The sequence below is a fragment of the Sorex fumeus genome, unplaced genomic scaffold, assembly GCF_029834395.1.
Source record: "Sorex fumeus unplaced genomic scaffold, SorFum_2.1 ptg000073l, whole genome shotgun sequence".
Classification (NCBI taxonomy): Eukaryota; Metazoa; Chordata; class Mammalia; order Eulipotyphla; family Soricidae; genus Sorex; species Sorex fumeus.
The window spans coordinates 3952586-3976582 of NW_026606130.1; the positions used below are offsets into that span (position 1 = coordinate 3952586).

The window sequence follows — 23997 nt, forward strand, 5'->3', positions numbered from 1 at the left end:
CATCCCAGAATTCTCTTGTTTTTGTTCATTGATTTTGTCTTCCTCTACTATTACTCTGCTGCTGAGGCTTTCCCATGAGTTTTTCATTTCACCTACCAAATTCCTTAGTTTTGTCATTTCTGCTTGTAGTTTTCTAACTTCTACTCTCATATCCTCTTGTGTTTTACTGGATGTTCCATTCTTTCTTTTAGATCCTTAAACATCCTCAGCATTTCCTCTCTACAGTCCTTATCAGAGAGGTCATATAACTGGTTATCATTGGTTGAGTCTTCAGGGCTACAATCTTGGTGACTGTGGTGTGGTTCTGCGTTTCTTTCCCATACTGCCTTTTGAACCCTGGAGATGAGCTTTGTGTGTTATTATGTGGATGGGCATCTAGAGTTAGAATGTCCATGTATCCTATTTCTGGCATACTTTGGGGACTTCTGACTGACCTGAGGGCGAGATGGCTCAGTTCTGAGTGTATTGTTCTGACATGAATTTGTTGGACCATGGAGGGGCGTAGCAGTGTGGGTGGTGTTCCAGGCCCTAGTTAGGGTCTTCTGGGGGCCTAGCCAGGCTGGCTGTTGTGCTTCAGGTCCACTGACTGTCCTAGAGGTGAAGAGACAGCTGAATTCTGTTCTTAAACATAACCTTGGTACTTTAGCACATTTCTTCTTTTTCTTTTTTTCACATGACATAGTATTTCTTGCACACATCTGCAGATTCACTGTCTTGTTTCGTTTTCCTTTTTTATTAGTCACTGTGAAATTACAAAGTGTTTCATGACTGGGATTCAGACATTCATTGTTTTAACAACAATCTCTTCTCCAGTGTCTACTTCCTTCTACTAATTTCCTCCCATCTTTTCCTCACCCTTCCAGTCTGTCTCTCTGAGGAGTACTATATATATATATATATATATATATATATATATATATATATATATATAATATATTTACATTGTGTTTACTGTACTGCTGCTTACAGGGTTTCAGTGTAACGCTTTACCACCTTTCAGCACCTCCTCCCATTTGATCTTTCCTCCTCTAGTTGTTGCCCTCTCCCTGTCCTATCTTCCAACCCCCTCAGGTGGTATGTTTCCTAGTGACTACCAGTTGTCATATTCTTTATTTTCACTGTCTTTGGGCGTTAGTTATTCCCCTATTATGTTTCCTTATACCCTCATATAAGAGAGATCATTCTGTGTCTTATCTCTCTCCCTCTGACTAACTTCATTCAGCATAATACTTTCCAGGTCCCTTCACATAGCAGCAAGCTGCTTGACTTTATCTTTCCTCATGGCTGAGTAATATTCCTTTATGTACATATACCATAGTTTCCTTATAGTTTCTTCATCATTCATTTTATAAGGGGTTAATATCCAACATACACAAGGCACTGGTAGAACTTTACAAGAACAAAATATCTGACCCCATGATAAAATGGGAAGAAGAGATGAACAGAAACTTATTCAAAGAAGAAATATAAGTGGCCAAAAGGCACATGAAGAAATGTTCTGCATCACTAATCATCAGTGAGATGCAAATAAAAAAACAATGAGGTATTATCTCACACCACAGAGACTGGCACATTTCAAAAAGAACAAGATTTCCCCCTGCCTTTTTTTTGAAGAGTCACACCCTGCAGTGACAGGGATTACTCCTAACTCTGGGCCCAGTGATCACTCCTGGTGGAATTTAGGACACCATATGGGGTGTAGGGGATCGAACCTAGGTTGGCTGTGTGTAAGACAAGTGCCCTACCCAATGTACTATTGCTATAGCTCTAGCACATTTTTTGGGGAAAGGAGGTATTTGGGTCATTATCTTGTAATACTAAGGGATTACTTCTGGCTCTGCATTCAGGAATTATTCTTGGAAGTGCTAGGGGGGCCATATGGGATGCCTGGGATCAAATGCAGGTCAGCTGCATGCAAGGCAAACATCCTACCAAATGTACTATTGTACTATTGTTATTGAGCAAATACACTATTGCTCCAGCACAATTCCTTTTATAGTGCTCATATTCTTTAAAAATTTTGTTTTATTGTACCACCGAGAGATATGCAGTTAAACAAAATTGTTCATGATTCTCAGTCATAAAATGCTTCAACATCCATCCCTTCACTAATGCACATTTCCCACCACCAATGTCCCCACTTTCCCTCCCTGCTTTCATTTATGGCAGACGCTCTTCTCTCTCTCTCTCTCTCTCTTACTATTTCTCTCCCTCCCTGCATCTATGGCGGACCCTCCTCCTCCTCCTTGTTCTTCCTTCTCTTCCTCCTTCTCCTCTTTCTTATCCTTCTCCTCCTCCTCCCATTCCTCCTCCCTCCTCCTTCTTTTTTCTTCTTCCTCTTTCTTCTTCTACCCTCCTCCTCCTCTTCTTCCACTTCTCCCTCATTCTCTTCTTCCTTCTCGTCCTCCTACTCCTCCCACTTCTCTCCCTCCTCCTTTTTCTTCTCCTTTCTTCTTCCCTTTCCTCCTCCTCCTTCCCCCACCCCTTCTTTCTCTCTTCTTCCTTTTTCTTCATCTCCTCCTACCTCCCCTCCTGTCTCCACCCCTCCTTTCTCTTCCCTCTTCCCCATCCTCCCCCTTCTCACCACTTCTCCCCCTCCCCCTCTCTTCTTTTATCTCTTTTCTCTCTTTCTTCTTTCATTTTCCTTTTAGGAACTATGGTCGGCAATACTATTACCGAAAGGGTATCATGCATATTGCTTTACTTCCTTTCAACACTCAGATTTTGTCCAGAGTGACCATTTCCAATTATTATTGTCATACTGATCCCTTCTCTGTCCTAACTGCACTCCCCCCTTCCCCTTGATGACATGCTTCTTACCATGGACCAATCCTCCTGGCCCTTGTTGCTATCTTTGGTATTATTCACATACTATGGTTTTGTTTTTTATATCCCACTGGAATGGGAAGGAATGGGAGTGAAGATAGAGGGTCATCAACTAAACCCACCTCCGTTTTGCTGATGACATTGTTCTAGTAACACCAAACATCAGCCAAGTGGCACAAATGCTGACCGACTTCGACCTGGAGTGTGGAAAGGTCAGATTACAACTGAATCTCACAAAGACAATGTTCATGAGAAACAGTCTTGTTCCTGATGTTCCATTCACTCTCAACGGAACCACCATCTCCAAATGCAACAGTTATACATACCTAGGTCGAGAAATCAACATGATGAATGACCTGGAACCTGAGTTACGCAGGAGGAAGAGAGTGACTTGGAATGCCTTCAAGAGCGTTGAAGAAATAACTAAGAGGACAAAGAACCTCCAACTCCGAGCACATCTCTTCAATTCCACTGTTCTTCCTGCATTAACATATGCCTCAGAGACCTGGGCCCTATGAAAACAGGATGAGAACGCTGTTTGGCTCTCTCAAAGAGAAATCGAAAGAGCTATCCTTGGAGTATCATGCTTCACTCAAATGAGAGATAGAATCTGGAGTTCCGCTCTCTGTCAGTGCTCAAGAATCAGGGACGCTGTCTCATTTGCCAAGGCATCAAAAATCAGATGGGCTGGACATGAAATGAGGTTTAGAGATGACCGCTGGACTAGAGCCATTACTGACTGGATTCCACAGGATGTCAAAAGATCGCGTGGACGCCCACCTACAAGATGGTCAGACTTCTTCATCAAGACCCTGAATGATCGGTTTGAGGCTCTGCATGTTCCTAGAACGAGTAGATGCCATTGGACTACGCTAGCTCGCAACAGGGATGAATGGAGATGTTACTGGCACCCACTCGAATAAATTGATGAGTAACGGGGTATCAAGTGATCAAGTGATCCCATAAAAAGTGCAATCATTCTGTTTGTCCCACTCCTTCTGACTGATTTCACTCAGCGTGATACTCAGTATGTCCATCCATGTATAAGCAAATTTCTTGACTTTTCCTAAGGGCTGGAGTGATAGCACAGTGGTAGGGCGTTTGCCTTGCATGCAGTTGGCCCGGCCGAGCCAGGTTCGATTCCTCCACTCCTCTCGGAGAGCCCAGCAAGCTACCGAGAGTCTCTCGTCCTCACGGCAAAGCCTGGCAAGCTACCCGTGATGTATTCTTATGCCAAAACACAGTAACAACAAGTCTCACAATGGAGCCGTTACTGGGCCTGCTCGAGCAAATCAATGAACAATGGGAGGACAGTGACAGTGATTTTTCCTAACAGCTGTATAACATTCCATTGTGTAGATATACTGTAGTTAGTTTTTTATCCAGTCATCTGTTCTCGGGCACTTGGTTGTTTCCAGATTCTGCCTATTGTGAATAGTGTAACAATGAACAAAGAAGTCCATATGGCATTTCTGCGTTGTGTTTTTGGGACACGGGGATATATTCCTAGGAGTGGTATTGATGAGTCTTATGGAAGTTCAATTTCTAGTTTTATTACGGAATGGCCGTATTGTACTCCAGAAAGGTTGGACCAATTAGCATTCCTGACTCCAATTCTTAAAGTGAATAAAGTAATTTGTAAAGATAACTGCTGAAAGGGGAATGTCCTGCCAAAGAGGCAGGGTGGGATGGGAGGGATGGGGGGTGGGAGGGATACTGGGATCCGTGGTGGTGGGAAATGGGCACTGGTGGAGGGATGAGTATCTGAAAAAATAAAAATAAATAAAAAAGATAACTGCTGAAATAGTATATGCCTAAAATTCAACTACCAATAACTTTGTAAATCACTGTTCTTTAATTAAATGAAAAATATTTAAAGAAATGAAATATAACTTCTGGGCAAGTACAGCAAACACATTAATAAGTGAGAAAGTGACAGTATTAATACTGAAATTATTGAAAGTAAATGCTGGGGTGTGATAATATATTCACATATAGCTAGAGAAATTGGTGGTGTAAGCAGAAATCTTTAACTTATCCATTATACGCCATTTGTTTCCAATACATCATTTGTGACAACTATTAGAAATTGACTCTAGATAAGATTAACACATATCTGAATTCTGGAATTTAAGACATTTTTATATCATGAAGATACTTATTTTTATACCTACTTTTCACTTTTTTTTCTTTTTGGGTTACACCCGGCAATGTACAGGGGTTACTCCTGGCTTTGAACTCAGAAATTACTCCTGGTGGTGCTCGGGGAACCATATGGGATGCTGGGACTCAAACTCGGGTCAGCTGCGTGCAAGGGAAACATCCTACCCGCTGTAGTATCACTCCAGTCCCTACTTTTCACATCTTAAAATGTTTATGTTCCTGGTATGTAAGTTCTCTTGAAATACTGGATTTTTTTGAGATTTAATAATATTTCTTTTATAATTTTTATTTAGGGATTTTTAGCTCCTGGAGAAATTGATCCCCTGAATCGTAGGTTCTCTACTGTACCAAAACCAGATGTTGTGGTTCAAGGTATGTATATATAATTTCTAGTACTCTTAACATAATACTCTGTAGATTCATCTATGTAGTTGCAAATGGAAGAATTCCATCTCTTGTACAGGTGATTTTTACTTTACTGTCTATAAATATAACATACTGTTTTTTTTTGAGTAAATACACAAAGGTGGGATAACCGGGTTGTATAGAATTTCTTTTCTAAAGGAGTGCCCATACTGCTTTTTATAATGGGCACCAATTTGCATTTCCATGAATGATAAATAAGGACTCTATCATTATCCTCTCCATATCCTCTATCTATCCATATCCTCTCCAACTCTCATTTCTTTTCTTTTAGATAATTTCCTTTCTAAAAGGTGTGAGGTGGTATGTCATTGTTGTTTTGATTTATATTTTCCTAATAATAGATGATAAGCATCTCTCTCTTTATTCACATCCTCTGTCAATTTTTAATTGATTTATTTGGAGTTTAGTATTTTTAGTTCTTTACAAAATTTGAACATTTACCTCTTATCTAAAAATAAAATTTGTTAACAGCTTCCCTTATTCAGTAGTATTACTTTATATCTTATTCATAGTTTGTTTCAATGTGCATAAACTTTTTAATGTGATGTAGTCTTACTTGTTAACTTTTTCGTTAGTTGTGAATACCTCACTCTGAGTGCTCAAGGAACACCAGTGCCACATGTGTGCCTTCTTTAAAGAAGTGTCCATTTGTCTCTTTTGCTCATATTTTTATTGGGTTGCCCTTTTTCATTGTGAAATTGTATGAGTTCTCAGCATTTTTGAGTGTGCTAGGTAGTTTATCTTTTTTAGGTGCAATTCTATATGGATTTGTTTTCTTAATTTCCCTTTATTCCAACTAATTGTTTGAATATAGAAATGTAACACATTTATGTGTATTAAATGTGTACCCTATGACTTTATGTTCAGTCCATCATCAATTATTTCTAGTACTATTTTAGAGTCTTTCTAGTTTTATGTGCTTCTTATCATGTCATTTACAAATAGTAAGTGAGGATTTTGCTTCTTTTCTGATTTGGTTTCGTTTTATATTTTCTCACCTAAGTGTCTGGCTAAGACTTTAAAACTATGTTTAACTTAATAGTGAATGTAAACATTCTTCTCTAGTTCCAGATCTTAGAGGAAAGCTTTAGGTTTTCATTATTGATTATGGTGTTATCTGTGAGTTTGTCATATATGGCCATTGTTATGTTGAACTTTGTTTCTTTTATTCACAACTTAAATGTTTTTTCGTACATGGAGGTTGAATGTTTTCAAAAGCTTTTTCAGTGTCTATTTATAGGTTCATATTTCTTCTGTTGATGTAGTATATTCATTAATTGATCTTGTATATGTTGATACATACTTGTATCCACAGGTAAATTCTACTTGGTTTTGATTAATGATTTTCTTGAGCATTTTATATTTAATTTGCCAAAATTTGATTGAGGATTTTTGCATCTTTGTTCATCAAAGATACTGGTCTACAGATTTTTGCCTGAGCTATCAATTTCTATTTTGGGAATTGTGATATTAGCCTATTAGCCTCAGCATATTAGCCTCATTAAAATGTTTGTCAGTTTTTCCTCTCTTCAGTTTTTGGGAAGAGTTTGAACAGGATGGGTATTAGTCTGGTTGAATGTTTCTTAGAATTTAATGATAAAGCAACCTGGTCCTGAATTTTTGTCCTTAGGGAGGTTATTTCCCTTTATTTAAACATTGTGGGTTACAGAGTTGCTTATAATACAGTTTCTGCTGACATTCAGTGTTCCAACATCAATCCCATCACCAGTGTGACCTTCCCTCTACCAGTTCCAATTTTCCACTCACCCTCCATGCCTGCTCCCTTAGCATGGCACAAAATTATTTTATATTGCTCGTTACAATTAAATGGATAATGGAATTATCAAAAATACTTTAGTAAAATAAAATTTGTGAAAATTGTTATTTCTCTCCATGGGACCATTAAGTCATTGTCTGAGGGTTTACAAAGCTATATGTTGCTACTTGAACCTTGTGTGTTATTGTCTGGGTTTATTGAGCTTACTTGTCTTCTATGCCACATTTCCACCTAATTTGTTTAGCTCTTATTGGGCTGTCAGTATTGTGGAATTTGGGCATGGCTGCTGGGGCTGTGACAGAGAAGGGATCTGACCCACCCCCCTCCCAAGGTTGCCCCAGATTTTTCATGTACCTGTGAATCTTTGTGGGTTTCCTTGCATCTCTTCTGAGATTACCTGTGAATCTGTGGAGCTGAGTTGATGAATTTATGTGGCCACAGCTGTGGGATATGGGTGTGGCTTCTGGGATTTCCAAAAGTGTGCTGGGGATAGGGATGGGTGGTGGGGGAGAGTGGGAGAGGCTTACTGCTCCCACTTCAAGAAGACCCAAGAATTTTTGGCCTGAAAATCGGTGTACCTGGAATTTTTGTTGGTTTGGCATCTTTACAGAGATGGAATAGAGAAGTTGGGCCCTTGGCATAGCAGTAACTGTGGGATATGGGTGCAGCTTCCGGAGGTTAAGCAAGTCAGATATTCAACCTACCTCCCTCCCAAGGGTTCGCCAGAATTTTCAGCTAGAAGACTTGTGTGGCGGTGAGTTTTAGTGGCTTGGCTTTCATCTTTCTCTTCTGACATTAACCATGAATCTGTGGATCTGTGAGCCAATGAGTATACATGGTGAGACTTTGGGATGTGGGTCCAGGGAGAAATTTCTTATTACTGTTTCGACTTTGGTTGGTATCTTTACAAGCTTTCCATTTCTTCCTGGTGTAGTATTAGAAAGTTGAATGATTCTAAAAATTTATCCTGGGCTGGAGCGATAGCACAGTAGGTAGGGCATTTGCCTTGCATGCGGCCAACCCAGGTTTGATTCCCAGCATCCCATGTGGTCCCCTGAGTACCGCCAGGAGTAATTCCTGAGTGCAGAGCCAGGAATAACCCCTGTGCATTGCCGGGTGTGACCCCAAAAGCATAAATAAATAAATAAATTTATTCATTTCTTCTAGATTGTCTGATATGTTTGCATATGGATGTTCATAGTGGTCTTTTATGATCCTTTGGATTTTTTGGGGGGGTCACATCCAGAACTAAAAGTACTCAGGGCCTACTCCTTGATCTTTGGTCAGTGGTCGCTCCTGGTGATGCTCTGGGGATCTTATATGATGCTGCAGATCAAACTGGAGTCAGCCACGCGTATGGCAAGTGCCTTAACCCTATACTATCTCTCTGGTCGCCTTTGATTTTCTTTTTAATTTTTGGGTTACACTCAGCGTTGCACAGGGGTTACTCGTGGCTCATGCACTCAGGAATTATTCCTGGCAGTGCTCAGGGGACCATATGGGATGCTGGGAATCGAACCCGGGTTGGCAGTGTTCAAGGGAAATGCCTTACTCACTGTGCTATTGCTCCAGCCCTGTATTTCTTTTTGGAGTACTAGTTCTAACTTTGTCTTTTTCATTATGAACTTCTTTACAGTGCTTTCCTTTTTTCCATGGTGAACCTGGTGAAGGATATATCAATTTTATTTATTCTTTCGTGAAACCGATTTTTGGTTTAATTTATCTTTTCAAGGTTTTGGTTTCCATTTCATTCACTTACATTGTAATATTTATGATTATTTCCTTCTGCTTATTTTTTAATTTATTTATTCCTTATTTTCTAGTTCCTTCAAATATAAAGTTAGTTTATATGAGACTGTTCAGTGATGTGGCCCTATGTAGTGATAAAGTTCCATTTTAATATTGCTTTCGCTACATACTGTGGAACCTGATAACTAGCCTTTTTGTTTACTTTCTAATTATTTATTTATCCTTTGTTTTTTTTTTATTATTCAGAAGTATGTCTCCATATGTTTGAGGTTATTCCAATTTCTTCTAGTTGTTGATTTTAATATAATATTATTGTGATCATAAAAGATGCTTGATATGATCTCAGTCTTCACATTTTATATTAAGACATTTTTGTATCCCAGTATATGTTCTGTCCTTGAGAATGTTCCATGTGCACTTGTGAATAATATATATTGATTTCTTTTAAGATGGAAATTTCTGTACATATATAATAATTTCATCTCTTTGAGTGGATTGTGTAATGCCATATTTCTTTGTTAAATTTTTGTCTGGATGAGCTTGCCATTTTATTTAGTTGTGCATCGAGATTTCCTAAAGTTATTATGTTGCTTTTTATGTATTCCTTAAAGTCTGATTTTTTTCTAAGTTTTAGTAGTCCTGTGTTGGTGGTTTTTCTATCTCTATCTCTCTCTATATACATATATATATATAGTTTATGTATATATAGATTATATATAATGGAGCGATAGCACAGCGGTAGGGCGTGTGCCGTGCACGCAGCCAACATGGCCGACTCGAGTTCGATTCCTCCGCCCCTCTAGGAGAGCCCGACAAGCTACCGAGAGTATCTCGTCCACACGGCAAAGTCTGGCAAGCTACCCATGATGTATTTGATATGCCAAACACAGTAACAAGTCTCATGATGGAGATGTTACTGGGCCCGCTCGAGCAAATCGATGAACAACGGAAGGACCGTGACCGTGACCGTGATCGTTTATGATTAATACATCTCTTATTGGTTTATATCTTGATCAACACATAATACCAATTTTATTTCTTATAATTTTTAGTTGAAATTATGTTTTATCACATATGATAGCAGCAGTTCCTGTCCTTTGGTTTGCATTGTTGAATTAAATCAGTTTTCAGTTTAAGGTTGTATTATTTAGGCTTAAATTTGCTAATAAGCTTACATTTAAGCTGTCTTTGCTTATATTATAAGCGTATATTTAAGTCTACATTTTAGGCTTATTTAAGCGGGTTTTTTTTTTTTTTTTGCTTTTTGAGTCACACCTGGCAATGCACAGGGGTTAGTTCTGACTCTGCACTCAGGAATTACTCCTGGCAGTGCTTGGGGGACCTTATGGGATGCTGGGAATTGAACCCAGGTCGGCCACGTTTGAGGCAAATGCCCTACCTGTTGTGCTATCGCTCCAGCCACTTATTTAAGCTTTTGTCTCAGTATTTCTTGTGAGACATATGTATAATACAGATGACTCCTGTTTTATCTGTCTAGAAATACTATGTCTTTTGATTACTGAGTCAGATCACATCTAGAGTGGTTATTGCTATATGGAGCTTATTTATTGTGAATTTGCCTTTTGCCTTCTGATTATTTATATTTATGTTGTTTTCCCTCATTTGGTTTTGACTTTTCACTTGAATGACTTATTCTGATGATTCCATTTTTAAATGTTTTCTTCTTAATGTCTTTAATCTGGGTTTTTGTTTTGTGGTTAAATTAGATATTATCTCATCCTTTCTGTATGTAAAAATGTCTTCTTGTGCTCTACCAGCTTATCATCCTTTGACTATACAGGGTCTGTCCTTTGATCTTTCTCTGTTATCTTTTTGTTGTTTTCTCATAGCACTGTTTTTGTTTGTGTTACAATCTTGCTATTAGTTCCTTACTCGTGTTTTTTTCATCTTCTATTTCTCCTTTTTATGTAGAAGAACTCTTTACCATGTGTCTTGTAAAATATTTCTTTTTTTTTTAACCTTAAAAATTAAGCTTTATTTTGTTTTCTACTTTCCCTTCCCTTGATTGGTGCAGTTACTGGGGCATCATGCCAAGTGCAACCCTGAGTACAACTCACAAACACACACACGTGCACACACACACACTCTCTCTCTCTCTCACACACACACACACACACACACACAGTTGTGGGATTTGGACACATAATTGTCAGGGATGCCACTTATTGGTCATGAAACTCACATCTGCCTTTTGTTGCTGTGCTTGACAGCGTGTTGTATCCCTTTTATGTGCTGTTGGGGTGTTTACACATATCCAACTGTGGGGTCGCCAGAAGCACCTGGAATGCCAGGGACCACAGACCACAGAGCTAGCAGGATCACTGTGAGTGCATGTGGCAGCACAAGGAGTCGAACTTTTGATCTTACCATTCAGGTGATCTAAGCCACTTCATTATTTCTCTCGAAGCCTGGAATTTCTCTTGTCTTACCTGGTTCACATACTTTCCCCATCCACTGATTCCTGTTTTGTTCATTTCTTTCATTTAAAATAAACAATATTTGGTGTCAGGGATTGAACTGAAGTGATAGAGCATGTGCCTTGGGTTCAATCTCTGGCACGATAGGGTCACCAGGGCACTCTTGGGTGTGGTCCCACCACAATAGAAATAAAAAAAAAACACCAGCATTCATTCAGTGATATTGTGTCAAAAGTTGTCGTCACCTGACAGTCTGGTCCATTTGGGGGAATTTCCAGATTTTCTTTTTCTTTTTTTTATTTTTTAATTTTAATTTTTATTTTTTATTTATTTATTTATTTTTTAATGGTTCTCATTTATTTATTTATTGAATCACCGTGGGAAAGGTTACAAAGATTTCAGGTTTAGGTCTCAGTCATGCAAATATCAAACACATTTCCCTTTACCAATACTTATTTTTTACCATGAAGAACCCCAATAAAACCCCACCCCCCACCCCTCTCAGTCCCTGTGGGGCAGATGAATTCTAGTTAACACTCTATCTGCTTTGATTAGATTCATTGTTTCAATAAAAATTCACACTATTATTTAGAGTTTACCCCCCCCAAATCAGACATGCTGAAAAAGCATTGTGAAGTGATTTGCTTTCTACAGCTGGGTTCAAGAATTAAATGTTGGTTTTGGATTTCTGCTATTTTACTTATTGACCCTGGAAGTATTTCTACTGAAAGTCAGATAGTTAAGAAATTGGTTTCTGTGCTCTGGAGTCGTGACCGTGCTGGAGAGCCGCTAGTGGAGGGCAACTGGTGGCCTCGGTAGGGCGTGAAGGGCGGACCGAAACGCCCCCCTTCCCATGAGGTTTTAGTCGCCCCCACTCCCCCGGCTCATACCTGCTGTCCACAAGGCTCCCATGCGGTCACCATCTTTCTTTCCAGAGAGGAGAAGGCGACTGGGGCAACACCCTTTCCCCTCCAGACAGACATGATGGCCTTGATTAACGCATAGTCCGTTCACTTTTCTGCTCCAAGCTGCCGGGTTCTGCATTAAGTCGCTGTGCTTCTGGGGCTGTGGCCGTGCTGGAGAGCCGCTTGTGGGGGGCAACTGGTGACCTCAGTAGGGCGTGAAGGACAGACCGGAACGCCCCCCTTCCCATGAGGTTTTAGTCGCCCCCACACCCCCGGCTCATACCTGCTGTCCACAAGGCTCCCATGTGGCCGCCACCTTTCTTTCCAGAGGGAGGAGGGCGGAAGGGACCAACACCCTTTCCCCTCTGGCAGACATGATGGCCTGGATTAACGCATAGTCCTTTCACTTTTCTGCTCCAAGCTGCTGGGTTCTGCATTAAGTCCTTGTGCTTCTGGGGCTGTGGCCGTGCTGGAGAGCCGCTCGTGGGGGGCAACTGGTGACCTCGGTAGGGCGTGAAGGACGGACCGGAACGCCCCCCTTCCCATGAGGTTTTAGTTGCCCCCGCTCCCCCGGCTCATGTCTGCTGTCCACAAGGCTCCCATGTGGCCGCCATCTTTCTTTCCAGAGAGGAGAGGGCGAATGGGGCAACACCCTTTCCCCTCCAGCAGATTTGATGGCCTGGATTAACGCATAGTCCGTTCACTTTTCTGCTCCAAGCTGTTGGGTTCTGCATTAAATCCTTGTGTTTCTGGGACTGTGGCCGTGCTGGAGAGCCGCTCGTGGGGGGCAACTGGTGGCCTCGGTAGGGCGTGAAGGACGGACCGGAACACCCCCCTTCCCATGAGGTTTTAGTCGCCCCCACACCCCCGGCTCATACCTGCTGTCCACAAGGCTCCCATGTGGCCGCCACCTTTCTTTCCAGAGGGAGGAGGGCGGAAGGGACCAACACCCTTTCCCCTCTGGCAGACTTGATGGCCTGGATTAACGCATAGTCCTTTCACGTTTCTGCTCCAAGCTGCTGGGTTCTGCATTAAGTCCTTGTGCTTCTGGGGCTGTGGCCGTGCTGGAGAGCCGCTCGTGGGGGGCAACTGGTGGCCTCAGTAGGGCGTGAAGGACGGACCGGAACGCCCCCCTTCCCATGAGGTTTTAGTCGCCCCCGTTCCCCCGGCTCATGCCTGCTGTCCACAAGGCTCCCATGTGGCCGCCATCTTTCTTTCCAGAGAGGAGAGGGCGAATGGGGCAACACCCTTTCCCCTCCAGCAGATTTGATGGCCTGGATTAACGCATAGTCCGTTCACTTTTCTGCTCCAAGCTGTTGGGTTCTGCATTAAATCCTTGTGTTTCTGGGGCTGTGGCCGTGCTGGAGAGCCGCTCGTGGGGGGCAACTGGTGGCCTCGGTAGGGCGTGAAGGACGGACCGGAACGCCCCCCTTCCCATGAGGTTTTAGTTGCCCCCGCTCCCCCGGCTCATGCCTGCTGTCCACAAGGCTCCCATGTGGCCGCCATCTTTCTTTCCAGAGAAGAGAGGGCGAATGGGGCAACACCCTTTCCCCTCTGGCAGACTTGATGGCCTGGATTAACACATAGCCCGTTCACTTCTCTGCTCCAAGCTGCTGGGTTATACATTAAGTCCTTGTGTTTCTGGGGCCGTGGCCGTGCTCCAAACTTAACTATGATTTTCAGAGAGAAACGTTAGGTGGTTTACTTCCCATGGATCACTTTGTATATAGAGAGATGTTGCGTGGCCGCGTAAGCGGCCGCGCGGTTTTGAGGAAAAGTCCTAGTTCCCGCATACTCGAGCTGTGCTTGTAGAGGTTTCTGGTCACCGGGGTTCCATCTGGCGGAGGCGGGATGCGGTACCTACCCCATCTCAGACTTACCGATGATCTCGGTTCTTTTTGAAAACTGTTTTTTTTTTCCTTCGGGATCTGTGTATCCCGCCCTCCATGTTGTCCTCTTGGGCTGAATGCTGTCAAGATGGCACTGGGGGGCGGGCTGTGGGCGTGACTTCCGGAATCTGAGGTTACCTGGGAGTTGTAGTCCCGGCATTTTTGAGGAAAAGTCCTAGTTCCCGCATACTCGAGCTGTGCTTGTAGAGGTTTCTGGTCACCGGGGTTCCATCTGGGGGAGGTTGGATGCGGTACCTACCCCATCTCAGACTTCCCGATGATCTCGGCTCTTTTTGGAAACTGTTTTTTTTTTTTTCCTTCGGGATCTGTGGATCCCGCCCTCCATGTTGTCCTTCTCTTGGGCTGAATGCTCGTAAAATATTTCTAATGATGGTAAACTATAGGATAACATTGGTTTGTCCTTTCTGCCTTGCCACTAGGAGCTTAGGTTTATTGGGTTACTCCCAAAACAGTGCTCCCATCCCTCTGTATTTATTTGTAACCTCTTCCTTTGTGATCTGCTTCCCCAACTGGTCAATCACCTTTATCTCCTAATTAGACTCTGTTAGCTTGTAAATATTGCTATTCTCTTCTCCTTAAGTCCTTTACTTAGTTAATTCAGAGCAATATCCTTTTTTTATAGACACAGAAAGACTAATGCTATGCTTTTGTAACTTGGGAGTTAATTGACTCTGAATGATTTTCACTCCTGAGCATCTGTTCTCTCGACTTAGGCCTCAGATGCCCTTACTTCCTAGAAACCCAAAAGGAGGGTCCTGACGAGGGACTGGATGGACCCAGGGTAAGCTCTGAGCTACCCTGGCATCTAAATAGACCAGGCCAAAGTGCCATAATACTTAAGTTAAGAACATGGTCATGGCCAAATTCTGTCATGATCCAAAAAGTATTATTTAGGTTAGGACCTTGCTAGGTTTCACTTGATCACTTGATATCCCGTTACTCATCCATTTGTTCGAACGGGTGCCAACAACGTCTCCATTTGTCCCTGTCACGTGCTAGTGTAGCCCAATGGCGTCTGCTCACTCCAGGAACATGAAGAGCCTCAAACCGATTGTTCAGGGTCTTGACGAAGAAGTCTGACAATCCTGTTGGTGGGCGGCCACACAATCTTTTGTCGTCCCATGGAATCCAGTAGGTAATGGCTCTAGTCCAGCGGTCGTCTCCAAATCTCATTATGTGTCCAGCTCATCTGATTTTCGACACCTAGGGAAACGAGACAGTGTCCCTGATTTTTTTTAATTTTTATTACTGAAACACCATGAGGTACAGTTGTAGACTTACAAACTTTTGTGCTTGGGTTTCAGTTATAGAAAGGTCAAACACCCATCACTCAACCAGTGCCCATTCTCCACCCCCACCAATCCCAGTATCCCTCCCACCCCCCCATCTCCCATCCCACCCTGCCTCTGTGGCAGGGAAATCCCTTTTGTTCTCTCTCCTTTTGGGTGCTGTGGTTTGCAGGAGAGGCATTGCGTGGCAACAATGTTCTGTCTATAGTCTACTTTCAGCATGCATCTCCCATCCTGGGCGGATCTTCCCAGCACCCTTTATTTGGTGCTCCCTTCTCTATCTGAGCTGCCTTTACCCCTAGAGTCTGTGGCTGGCCTACAAGCCATGGAGTAAACCTCCTGGTATTTATCACAGCTATTCTTGGGTGTTAGTCTCCTATTTTGTTACTTTATGTGCCCCAGATGAATTCAGTCTTTCTATGTATGTCCCTCTCTTTCTGGCTTTTTTCGTTTAGCTTGATACTTTATGTGTAGGGCCATTTGTATATAAATTTCATGGCTTCATTTTTTCTAACAGCTACATAGTACTTAAGTGTGTAGATGTACTAAAGTTTCTTTAACCAGTCATCTGTTCTCGGGCATTCAGGTTTTTTCCACATTCTAGCTATTGTTAACAGTGCTGCAATGAACAAAAAAGTACAGATGTCATTTCGACTATACTTTTTTTGCCTCTCCGGGGTATATTCCCAGGAGTGGTATTGCTGGGTCAAATGGGAGCTCAATTTCTAATTTTTTGAGAATCGTCCATACTGTTTTCCAAAAGGGCTGAACCAGTTGGCATTTGCACCAGCAGTTACGGAGGGTCCCTTTCTCGCCACATCCGTGCCAACACAGGTGGCTTTTGTTCTTTTGAATGCAGGCCAGTCTCTGTGGTGTGAAATGATATCTCATTGTTGTTGTGATCTGCATCTCCCTGATGATTAATGATGTAGAACATTTTCCCATGTGCCTTTTAACCATTCAGATTTCTTCTTTGAGAAAGTCTTATGTTCATTTCGTTGCCCCAATTTTTGATGGGGTTGGATATTTTCTTCTTGTGGAATTCAACGAGTACCTTGTATATCCTTGATATCAAACCTTGTTGGATGTGTATTTGGAGAATATCCTTTCCCATTCTGTAGACTCTTTTTGTATTTTGGTCACTGTTTCTTTTGAGGTGCAGAAGCTTCTTAGTTTAAGCTAGTCCCATTTGTCTATCTCTGTTTTCACTTGCTTGGCCAGTGCCGTGACATCTTTGAAGATAACATTAGCTTCAATGTCATGGAGAGTTTTGCCAACTTTGTCTTCAATGTACCTTATAGATTCTGGTCTGATGTTGAGGTCTTTGATCCATTTTGATCTACTTTAGTACATGGTGTTAGTCAGAGATCTAAGCCCAGTTTTTTGCATACAGTCGTCCAGTTTTGGCAGCACCATTTGTTAAAAAGACTTTCCTTACTCACTTCTCATTTCTTGCTCCTTTATCAAAGATTAGATGATCATATGTTTGAGGGGAGATGTCAGTATGTTCAACCCTGTTCCATAGATCTGCAGTTCTGCCTTTGTTCCAGTACTATGCTGTTATAATTATTACTGCTTTGTAGTAGAGTTTTAGGCTCAGGTGGTTAATTCCTCCCATTTTCTTTTTCCCAAGAATTGCTTTTGCTATTCGTGGGGGCTTATTGTTCCATCTAAATTTCAGGAGTGTTTGCTCCATTTCTTCTAAGAATGTCATGGGTATCCTAATAGGGATCACATTAAATTTGTACAGTGCTTTGGGAAGTATTGACATTTTGACAATATTAATAATCCCGATCCATGAACAGGGGATATTTTTCCATTTCCTTGCGTCCTCTTTTATTTCCAGAAGCAGCGTTTTGTAGTTTTCTTTGTACAGGACCTTTACTCCCTTAAACTAATTCCTAGGTAGTTGATTTTCTGGCGTACAATTGTGAATGGGATTGTTTTCTTCATGTCATTTTCTCCTCTCTCACTGTTTGCATATAGGAAAGCCATGGACTTTTGGGTACTGATTTTATAGCCTGCAACTTTACTATACAAGTCGATTGTTTCTAGTAGTTTCTTGGTAGAGGTTTTAGGGTTCTCTAAGTATAGTATTATATCATCTGCAAATAGTGAGAGCTTGATTTCTTCCTTTCCTATTTGGATGCCCTTAATCTCTTTTTCTTGCCTAATCACTATTGCTAGTATTTCCATTACTGTGTTGAACAGTAGTAGAGACAGAGGGCATCCTTCTCTCATCCCTTATCTTAGGGGGAAGGCTCTCAGTTTTTCCCCATTGAGGATGATGCTTGCTGTAGGCTTGTTGTAGATGGCTTTAACTATATTGAGGAGAGTCCCCTCTATCCCCAATTTGGTGAAGGTTTTCATCATAAAAGGGTGCTGTATCTTGTCAAATGCTTTCTCTGCATCTATTAATATGATCATATGATTTTTTCTTTTCTTTTGTTGATATGATGGATTATATTGATTGATTTCCAAATGTTAAACCATCCTTGCATCCCCGGGATGAATCCCACTTGGTAATGGTGTATGATCTTTTTGATGAGTTGTTGAATTCTATTTACTAGTATTTTGTTCAGAATCTTCACATCCGTATTCATCAGGGATATCGGTCTGTAGTTCTCTTTTTTTGTGATGTCTTTGTTTCCTTTTGGTATTAGAGAGATATGGGCTTCATAGAAACTGTTTCGGACAGTTTCTGTTTTTTGAATTTCCTGGAAAAGCTTGAGAAGAACTGGCAGTAGGTCCTCTTTAAATGTTCAGAAAAATTTGCTAGTGAATCCATCTGGTCCTGGGCTTTTGTTTTTGGGAAGACTTTTGATTACAGTTTCAATTTCCTTGATGTTAATAGGTCTATTAATGTTGTACAGTGTACTGTTGTACAGTTGTTGACAAATTAATGTTGTCGGATATAGTATGGCCACCCCAGCTTTTTTTGAAGGTATTCTATATCTTCTTGACTCAGCTTTGGGAGATTATAGGAATCCAAGATTATATCCATTTCTTCTAGGTTCTCTTGTTTCATGGCATACAGACTTTCAAAGTAGTCTCTGATGATCTTTTGAATTCCTTTGGTTTCGGTTGTGATATCTCCATTCTTATTTCTGATTTAGTTTATTAGGGTTCTCTCTCTGTGTTTCTTTGTGAGCGTTGCTAGTGGTTTATCTATCTTGTTTATTTTCTCAAGGAACCAGCTCTTGGTTTCATTGATCTTTCAGATTGTTTCTTTGGTTTCCATGTCGATTTCTGCTCTAAGTTTTATGATCTCTTTCCTTCTGCCTGATTTGGGCTCCTTTTGTTGATCCTTTTCTAAGATCTTGAGCTGTGAAGTCAAGTTGCTTATGTGCATCCTTTCTTCCGTCCTGGGATATGCTTGCAGAGCTATAAATTTTCCCCTTAATACGGCTTTAGCTGCATCCCATAAGTTCTGGTAGCTCGTGTCTTCATTCTCATTTGTTTCCAGGTACCTTTTGATTTCCTCCTTGATTTCCTTCCTCACCCACTCGTTGTTCAGCAGTGAGTTGTTTAGTTTCCACGTGTTTGATTTGGTTCTCCGTGTCAGTGTGTGATTCACTTCTATCCTCAGTGCATCGTGGTCTGAAAAGATTGTTGATACTATTTCTATCTTCCCGATTCTATTGAGGTTTGTGGCCTAACACATGATCTATTTTGGAAAATGTTCTGTGTGCACTGGAGAAGAATGTGTATTTTTTCTTTTTGGGGTGTAAAGCCCTGTATAGGTTTATAAGTCCTTACTCTTCTATTTCTTCTTTCAAAGCCAATATTTCCTTGCTGAGTTTTGTTCTTGTTGATCTATCCAGAGGTGATAAGGCGATGTTGAAGTCTCCAACTACTATTGTGTTGGTAGCAATGTCCTCCTTAAAATCTGTTGGCAGTTGTTTTAAGTATCTAGCTGTTCCTTTATTAGGTGCGTATACATTTAAGAGTGTGATTCCTTCCTGTTGTATGTATCCCTTGATGAAGAGAAAATGGCCTTTGCTGTCCCTTCTAATCTTTTCCAGCCTGAAATTAATGTTGTCGGATATAGTATGGCCACCCCAGCTTTTTTTGAAGGAGCTGTTTGCTTGCAGGATTGTTTTCCATACTTTCACTTTGAGTCTGTGTTTCCTATGATTGTTCAGATGAGTTTCTTGTAGACAGCAGAATGTTGGTTTCAGTTTCTGAATCCATTTTGCCACTCTGTGTCTCTTAGTGGGTGCATTTAGACCATTGACATTAAGGGAGATTATTGTCATGGGGTTTTGTGCCATCTTTCTGTAGGAGTTGGTTGTGTTTATACGTGTTTTCCTTCTTATCTTACAGGATCCCCTTTAGTCCTTCTTTTAGATTTGTTTTTGAGTCTATGAAGTTCCTGAGCTGTTGTTTATCTACAAAGTGGTATATTGTTCCATCGAATTTGAGTGAAAGTTTAGCTGGATAGAGTATTCTTGGTGAGGCGTTCATTTCATTGAGTTTTTTCACTATATCCCACCATTGCCTTCGGGCTTGAAGGGTTTCCTCTGATAGGTCTGCTGTGAATCTAAGGGGTGCTCCTTTGTATGTAATTTCCTTCTTTGACCTTGCTGCTTGTAATATTGTGTCTCTGTCCACAGCATCCATCGTTTTGACTGATATGCCTTGGAGTGTTTTTTCTGGGGTCTCTTTTAGCTGGTAGCCTTCTGGCTCCTTGGATCTGGATGTCTGCATTCCTTAACTCCGGGAACTTTTCAGCAATGATTTCTTTGACTGTAGCTTTTTCATTGGGGTTGTCTCCCTGTCCTTCTGGTACTACAATGATTCTAATGTTGTTTCTCTTGGCGTCATCCCCTAGGTCTCTGATTCTCCTTAGAGCCATTTTGAGGTCTTTTACTATTGCTTGTTGTTCCCTATGGGATTTCTGTTGCTCATCTTCAAGCTCGCTGGTCCTCTCTTCAGCTGCACTTATCCTATTGCTAAGGGCACTTATTGACTTTTTAATTTCATCTACTGAATCCTTTATTTGTGACACTTCTTTTTGAAGCTTTTTATTTCTGCTCTCATTTCTTCCTGTATTTTCTCGACCATCTTTTCTATTGTTTCTTTCATTTCTTCTTTTAGTTTTATGGATATCTCTTCCATTGATTCTTTGAGTAGATCCTTGAACACCCTCTGCATTTCGTCCCGGATTTCTTTATCGAAGAGAGCATAATTGTGGACAACCTCGATTGAGGATTCGGGTTTCTTTTCTTCGTATTCTCCTTGTAGTGGAGATTTGCTCTGTTTTTTCATGTTGTTTTGGTTGCCTAGAGGTAGAACCCTGAAATCACAGGTACTGTTCCCTCTTATCGTGGGAAAGGATTTTGGATAAGGTTGGTGGATGGTATCCACCCTTCTCCCTTTCTAGAGTCCGACCTTCTTCTCAATCAGGCGTTATTCTTTGTTTTATAACCGACATTGCATGAAGCTTTGGAGGAGGTGCTTTTTTGTATTGAGCTTGTACAGCTTATTTCATACTTGTCCTTTGTTAGAAACGGAGTAGGCGAGTGGGATGTTGTTGTATTATAGTAGTGGTGGTCAGAAATTTTTGGTCCATATCAGGCAACAAAATGTGGGATGAAAGTTCTGAGTGCTTGGATTGGGAAATATAACTCTGGCCACGTAAGCAGCTGCCCGCCCAGGAGAAGGCCACGCCCACATCTGGGAGGCCACACCCCTACGTAGTGGCCATGCTCCCGCCCCCTCCCAGGGTCACTGCCACCCAGGCTCCTGGAATGGAGGAGGGGCGATGAGGAGTCCAGTGGAGCTGGGGCAGGTGTTCCCCGCTGGTGGGTGTCATGTTCCGCGGGAAAAGGCTCGGTGCTGGGGGTGAGGAGCAGAGGTTCCGGCTCGTGCTCCCCCTACCCACCTGCAGGGAGGGGCCAATTAGGCGATGGACAGTCCCACGGAGCTGAGGTAGGTGTCCCCCGCTGGAGGGTGTCGGGTTCTGACAGAAAACGGGCGGGGCTCTCAGTAACTTTTTTATGTGCTCTCTTTTCCTTTCTCTATTTACCTTCTAACACCCCTTTAACATCTATTTACCTTTGAATGGAGCCTGATATTTTTCCTAGACATTCTTTAGTTTGCAGCAGTAGGGCATTCGCCTTACAAGGGGCCAACATGGCCGACCCGAGTTCGATTCCTCCGCCCCTCTCGGAGAGCCCGGCAAGCTACCGAGAGTATTCGATATGCCAGGCACAGTAACAACAAAGTCTCCAATGGAGACGTTACTGGGCCCGCTCGAGCAAATCGACGATCAACGGGAGGGCCTTTACCTTTACCTTTACCTTCTTTAGTTTAACTAAATCTTGTTTCTTTCTACTCTTCCATTTGAGTCAATTTATCATCAATTACTGTATTCTTTCTTCTGTGGGGTTGAGTCTCCTTTTTCATGCTTTGCATGTTAGATTAAATTCATTCAGTGTGTTCTTTATAGCCAACATCTCTATTTGGAAATGTTTATGTTCTGCAACAGTTTTTATGTTTTGCTGTTGTAGAGGGAGCTTAGGCCCTCAGGGTCACTCATGGCGTTGCTTGGGACCTTCAGTTCCATTCCTGGTATTGCTCAGGGAGCCATTTGGTGCTGGGGATTGAACCCAGGGCATCCAATAGTTCAAGATATGTAATATACCATTTTTTTAACTTTCTGGGTCACACCTGGCAATGCACAGGGGTTACTTCTGGCTCTGCACTCAGGAATTACTCCTGGCATTGCTCAGGGGACCATATGGGATGCTGGGAATCGAACCTGGGTTGACTGCGTGCAAGGCAAAAACCCTACCCTCTCTGCTTTTGCTCCAGTCCCTGTACTATACCATTTGAACTACATTCCCAACACTGTAATTTTAAAAAAATCCCCTTTTTTACCTTGTCCTGACACTTTTTTATTAATTAATTAATTTTTTTATTAGTGGAACACCATGAGATACAGTGGTAGACTTACAAACTTTCGTGCTTGGGTTTCAGTTATACAATAATCAAGTACACATCCCTCCACAAGTGCCCATTCTCCACCACCAATGATCCCAGTAGCCCTCCTACCCCCCATACCACCCTGCCTCTGTGGCAGGGCATTTCCTTTTTCTCACTCTTTCATTTAGGGTGTTGTAGTTAGCAATAGAGGTATTAAGTGGCCATCCTGTTTGGTTTATAGCCTACTTTCAGCAAGCATCTCGCATCCCAAGCAAGTCCTCTAAACATCCTTTACTTAGTTTTCCCTTCTCTATGTGAGCTGCCTTTCCCCCCAGCATGTGATGCTGGCTTCCAAGCCATGGAGCAAACCTCCTGGTACTTATCTCAACTATTCTTGGGTATTCTACTCCTATTCTGTTACTTTATATTCCCCATATGAGTGCAGTTTTTCTGTGTCTGTCCCTCTCTTTCTGGCTCATTTCACTTAGCATGATATTTTCCATGTAGAACCACTTGTATGTAGATTTCCTGACTTCATCTTTTTCTAACAGCTGCATAGTATTCCATTGTGTACCACGATCATGATCATGATCATCTTGTTGTTCGTCGATTGCCTCAGGCAGGCATCAGTAATGTCTCCTTCTTCCCAGCCCTGAGATTTTAAAAGAGCCATATTCAATGCTCTTTCAGGGTTAGGAGAATGAGACCCATCATTGTTACTGGTATTTGGCATATTGATTATGACACAGGAAGTTTGCCAGACTCTGCCGTGCGGGGAGGATACTTTTGGTAGATGTACCAAAGTTTCTTTAACCAGTCATCTGTTCTCGGGCACTTGGGTTTTTTTCCAAATTTTGGCTATGGTGAACAGAGCAGCAATGAACATAGAAGTGAGATGTCATTTAGGCTGTACTTGTCGTGACACTCTTTAAAGAGTGTCTTAACTTCTTGCACATTTTCTTGATATGTTGGATTTGTTTCTGTTTTGAGTTGAGACTTCTCTACTTTTGTGAATTTTTGATATTTTAGTGATGGCTTTTCTTTATTCTTTGTCTGTTACCTCCTTTAGTCTGTCTTTATGTTCCTCTGGTGTCTTGTTTTCTTTGAGGAATTCTATGTTATTTGTACAGAAGTTGCTTATAGAATTTTTCTGCTTATGCTTCTTTTGTTTTCCTGCTTTTAGTCACTTAATCACTTAATCACTTAACTTCCCGTTAGTCATCGATTTGCTCGAGCGGGCGCCAGCAACGTCTCCATTTGTCCCTGTCGCGTGCTAGTGTAGCCCAATGGCATCTCTTCGCTCCGGGAACATGGAGGGCCTCAAACCGATCGTTCATGATCTTGACAAAGAAATCTGACCATCTGGTAGGTGGGCGGCCACGCGGTCTCTTGACATCCCGTGGAATCCAATCAGTAACAGCTCTAGTCCAACGGTCGTCTTTAAATCTCATTACGTGACCAGCCCATCTGATTTTCGACACCTTGGCATATGAGACAGCGTCCCTGATCCTTGATCGTCGACGGATGTCAGAACTCCGGATTCGTTCTCTCATTTGAGTGAAACGTGATATTCCAAGCATAGCT

General features: G+C 41.8%; 1 protein-coding gene across 1 annotated transcript in view; it reads left to right on the forward strand.

Moving 5' to 3' along the window:
• PHKA1 (phosphorylase kinase regulatory subunit alpha 1) overlaps nt 1–23997 on the forward strand; it is a 204120-nt gene that overhangs the window by 61758 nt on the left and 118365 nt on the right. The window contains exon 13 of the mRNA XM_056130113.1: nt 5283–5361. Coding sequence (XP_055986088.1) covers nt 5283–5361 — 79 coding nt within the window. The remainder of the gene's footprint in view (nt 1–5282; nt 5362–23997) is intronic.